Here is a 5,241-nt window from a genome sequence, read left to right as displayed (position 1 = left end):
AAATAGCGGATAGACGTTATTAGCGTCTCCCCATTTGGGCCAACAATGCAAGCGAAGCGTATCTAAAGTTACCATCGCTACGACTTCCCTTTATCTTTCTGACTAGTACATAGAATAATGACAGAAAAAATTATCACCTTGTATCTAAGCAGACATAGATGTTCTTCTTACGCACAAAACCGCTTTGTTTTTTTCAGTTGTACTTACGGTGTTCTTCGTTGCTGTTGTTAATATTACTGTTAGTGCTATTGCTAGTGTTGGGTCGTTCGATTAGCCGAGAATGGTCCATCATTAAGTTACCGCTTGACCCATGATTTGCTCCCGTAACGACTGTCCGCATACGGCACACAATACCGCCTATTTACCACAGTTATCTTTCTCTTCCAGTCTATTCCCGCGAACGTCATCTTGCCCTCTTCGTTTACCTTCCCTTCGTTTGCCCAGCCATTGCTAATGTCCAGCTGTCAAGACAATACCTACAGCCGGACTGATCCGTCCATCCGTTTTCTGCCGTGCACATTGGTGCCATTGCACACAGGCACCTGACGACTGGTTCTCGATACCACCTACGACAGCTCGTTCCGACAGCCGCGAGGGAAGAGTTGGATCCGTCTGGGGCCCAGCGCTATCAAAGCAACAGCAGCAGCAGCAGCTGCTGCACAATATAAGAACCACCGCGGGCCAGAAGTCGGCACAGAATTGACTGTGCGTCCTCAAAGTGAATAAAAACAACCGACTCGATTTTTCCTGCCGTTTCAGCCTCATACAGGACCGTAAAGATGCGTATGCTTACAGCCGTTGTGGCCTTATTTGTGGCTTCTGTAGCAGGACAAAAGTACGCTCAACAAGAGGCGTACGGACCTCCTCAACCCTATCAATACGTATATTCGACGCAGGACGCTGAGGGTTAGTAATTAGTGGGAGATCAATCGCTTTCAGTAGCGAAAATGGTGATCTCAACGTTTCAGTGTGCCAAGATGTGTCACAATGGATTTTCATATTGTATATTACAGATATATTTTGTGTAAATGCTATGCATAGTTGTGATGGGTTGTGCTGTGTTCATAAAGTGCGTCCTTTTCGTTTAGGAGTATAATTCAACAATAAGCAATATTCGATAAGGTGTTGTGATACCTGTACAAGATACATACACCTGATAGGAACCAGCTGATTAGGTTTTTTTTTGTGTTATTGGTTGATATATTCTAGTTAGCGAACGGCTCAAAAACCGTTGGCTTCATCTTAATTATTTGTTTTCGAATATTTTTACTTCAAATTGAATTTTGTTTCCAATTATATCTTAAAGCACAACATTTAGAAGCTTATAATTTGATGCATCCACGCTCTTAATCGTTGTACCTATATTGGATGCTTTATGTTTTATTCCATGTTGGGATTACAGAAACTATGTCATGCTATTGCTGCAGAGAAAAAAAAAAGCTTACTTCTACTTGAAAAATTATTATGAACATTTTAAACCATGCAAACGAGACAGGTAACTGTCGGGGGTACTCCGGTCTCATTGTAAGTCCATTATTTAGGTATGAGCGGCAGATGTTCTAAGAAAGCGTGTTTTTGAACGTAGGTCAGAGGAGTCGTAAACTTCTGCGTTACTGCTGCGCCACCTTTGAGGATTTAGTTTTAATTTAGTGGTTTAATGCATAGATATCACGGAATACCAAATGTACGGTTTCCGTTGTTAGCCTCACAACGTCAGCAGACTGATACTGCATGCTCCCTTACCTTTGACGCTTTTCGAAGATGTCTCGAAATCTCGACATCACATATGATCAATCCATCTTATCTTGAGCTTCTATTTTTCGCTGACATACTTTAAAAACCTCTACTGAATGTCCTCGTAGGAACGTCGAATGCTGAGGAAAGCTCCGATGGATCCGGTCGGATCACCGGCAAGTACACCATCTCGCTCGCTGACGGCCGCCAACGCACCGTGTCATATTGGGCTGACGAGACCGGCTTTCATGCCGACGTCATCACTAACGAACTCGGGACAGAGTCGAAGAACCCTGCCGATGTGACCATTCAGTCGTCCGCTCCGACCGGACCCGAGGCTGCCCTTGCGTTCGACTCGCAACGCGTCAAGGCCCGCGCATCGTACATCGCCCCATCTTACCTGCCGGCTCCAGCTGCCCATGGCTTCGCCGCTCTCCGACCAGTCCATGCCGCAGCAGGACTCTTCCGCAAGCGTGCCTAAGCTCTTAGTGGGATTTCCAATATATCGTTTTCGCTATCGGTAATATCTCCGTCTCGCTTTCGAGTCCAATAAATATCTCCGCCTACGATGCCCTCAATTCAGCTGTCTCTCGTGCTCGTGATGCTCACCATTCTTGTTTGTTTCCCTTGTTTGATCATGTCCTTTATCCCCACTTTTACCTCTTCAATTTCTCTCTTTTTCGCTGCCGCTTCCTTCTGACTCCTTCTCTGAGATACCCCCGGTTCAATTCCATCGTGTGAGCGCTACAGTATCTCTGTTATCTGAGCTTTTCATTTAAACACTTCCATTTTATTATATCACCATTTGCTCTACATAGTGGTAAAAACTGCCGCAATGACTACGGGAGAATTTCATTCTTACAATTCTCTTTTTTCTAACACGGCGGATCACGTACATCCTTCCTTTCTTGTTTATGGTTATCTACTACATTTTGGTAGCACTTGCACACTATACGTCTTTTCAATTACCACAAACATCACCGAAAATGTCTACTCTTTTTCCCTTTGATACAAATCTACCATGAATTTATTTGTTGATATAGATGGCATTTACATTTGTTTCGCCTCTTACTAGTCACGCGTCTTTTTTTACAATGGTTCACTGTAATTGCTCGTATTGTATGCTGTGTAGGCCAGCCTTTGTCACGCCACACAAGTCCTTGCCAAAAACCATGAAACCTCAATTTGGCGAAACCTTGTTCTAATACTTTCGGGCCGGCGCAACCATCTTTTCCAATGTGCCAAAGCCGCTTGGCCCACATATGATAACCGCTCGCTTACTGACTCCACGCATGTCGGATCGTTTACCGGTAACTTGCCTCGACTTTATTTCCCTCGAAGTATGTTGAAAATACATTAGTCTCTTTTCTTGTAACAGCATCATCTTTCTTGTTTTTACTCATTACATAAATTACCTTTTCTCTTTGGCGTTACCATGAAATTTTTTAAAAGTAGGACTTATTTTAGGTCTCTCACTGAACAGGGAGATTCACACCTCGAATTCGAAAAGAAGTTGGGTGTATCGCATATAGCGTCGTTTACCGTTATTTTCAATGGGCATTACTTTCTTTCCAAAACTTTTGAACTCAAGATGCGTTTGACGGCGTTTACATAGAAGAACAACCTATTTACTTATTATGGAGCGTTTCTAATTTCTTCTATATTTTTACCGTTCGTTTCGTATGTTATAGCATGTATACTATTATTTTTATATGTTTTTTCTGATCAAACTTAAGTTCGATTTTGAAGTCTCTGTCAGACGCGTTTCCATCTTATGCTCATTATTTATCCGTATTTTTTAAACTTGTCATCCTTTCTCGGCATCTGCTGGAACCTTAAAGGCCTCGGAACCTTTACATGTCTTGGCTTTGACATTGAATGGCAAGTAATTTTTTGGCATAGTCTCCTATCCCAACTCACCGAATCAATATCTCGTTTGTGCAGAGCAGTCGGGCCGCTTTAATAGATCTGTTTTAAATTAAATTATCTGTTTTAGTAGGATTACTTAAATCGGAGGTTTGGTATTGTTGGTAACGTAGATTCAAGTAGTTTCTTTCTATCATTATAGATCCACTGAAGACAAATAAGAGTCGAATTTTATTCCTTTATCCGAAAAGGCTCTAGAAGCACAACATATAACGCAATCGTTTTATGAAGACTGAATATCATTGAAGTTTGACCGAGTTTACTCGCTATGCAAGCTCGATCAGCCATACCATGATGAAATTCGCTCACAGTTTGACCCGCAGCTCGACAAAGCTGAGCATGTTGCATCGTGTACCTAACTCAAATAAGAATTGATTCAATTGTCTATCTATCCGCCCGCTGATGCGAGCTCGCGAAAACATACACAGACACGCATGGACACGCACAGATAGCCTTTCTCCACGCAGCCTTCCAGAAACATCCGCTACTGAGTTCCCTTGTTTGCTTGTTCACCCATGACGGGTTCGAGCGCCCGCAGATGTTCAGCATCGTTCACGGATTTTCACCAGCTGTCTGTACCTGCTCGCTCGTAAGCGTTGTTTCTAAGACGTGGACATTGCTGCATTTTTTATGTTTGCATAGACGGTTTCATGTCGAATGTCGGTCGCGTCGGTAAGGGGTAGTCAGCATGAACTGCGGTGTCGCCGTCGACGTCACTGATGAGAACTACAACTCGAAGTGAACGAGCACTTACATTAATCGTATCAAGTTGTCTTCTGGAAAGTCTGGATCTTTATAATCTAGAATCTAAAAATAAAGGCTTTTTAGGATCTAAAAATACAGACTATGTACAGCCATGATGAAACAAAAAATGTAGCAAGTACTATGTATAAAACAGCTTCAATTGTAGGTGTAGTACAACACGTATCTTCACGTATGGCGTCGCTATTTTGTTTTTGTTCTGGGGTGCGAGATTTGCACTACAATTGACATTAACCATAATCCTACATACTTGATTCTTCAGCAGATCCTGTCATAGCACCTCAAAATACTGTGTTATTGTTTACCGCTCTTTCTACCGTTTGTCATTTGCTGTATCTCCATTCGTTTTTTTGCCGGCCGCTGTGCTTTTCTTGTTAAATCGCTCGAGAAAAGTCACGTATCCTTTGGCGGACAAGGTAGAAATAGCCGTGCTGGCACGCCAGCCGGTACTCCGTGCCCACCGAGCACCATACGCCGCATTTCCACGGTTCATTTGTCCGTCCCACCAATCCAGCATGAAAAGAGGTGTCTATCTTCCACGCGTTGTTCGAAACGGCAAAGCAATATGGTTGAAGGCCTAGATGTGAGATAGACGGAAGTCTGGGAGGAAACTTGCTTAGAAAGAACCAGGCTTTCCTGCACCCCTTCCCCCGATGGGGCCATCGTCGGTCCTAGTCTTCATCTTGTCCCCTTCACGTTCGCTTTCTAATCCAAATACGTTGCCTGCGTCTTGCCACGGCTTTCTCTCTTCCTCGTATGCTTACTAAGGAAGGGGCACTCTTCGCTTACGCTACCAGCGGGTTCCTGGTCCTTGTCTTC

General features: G+C 43.4%; 1 protein-coding gene across 1 annotated transcript; it reads left to right on the top strand.

The window, feature by feature from the left end:
- Positions 1-667: 667 nt before the first annotated feature.
- Positions 668-3,117, top strand: LOC111248879 (cuticle protein 16.8-like). Its single transcript, XM_022801945.2, has 2 exons — positions 668-906; positions 1,863-3,117. Exons 1-2 carry the CDS (start codon positions 780-782, stop codon positions 2,213-2,215), a joined length of 480 nt encoding a protein of 159 aa, XP_022657680.1. The 5' UTR covers positions 668-779; the 3' UTR covers positions 2,216-3,117.
- Positions 3,118-5,241: the final 2,124 nt, after the last annotated feature.

Source organism: Varroa destructor, unplaced genomic scaffold, assembly GCF_002443255.2.
Source record: "Varroa destructor unplaced genomic scaffold, Vdes_3.0 BEIS01000001.1, whole genome shotgun sequence".
Lineage (NCBI taxonomy): Eukaryota > Metazoa > Arthropoda > Arachnida > Mesostigmata > Varroidae > Varroa > Varroa destructor.
Note: the sequence above shows the minus strand (reverse complement) of the source record. Positions and strands in the feature narration are given on the sequence as shown.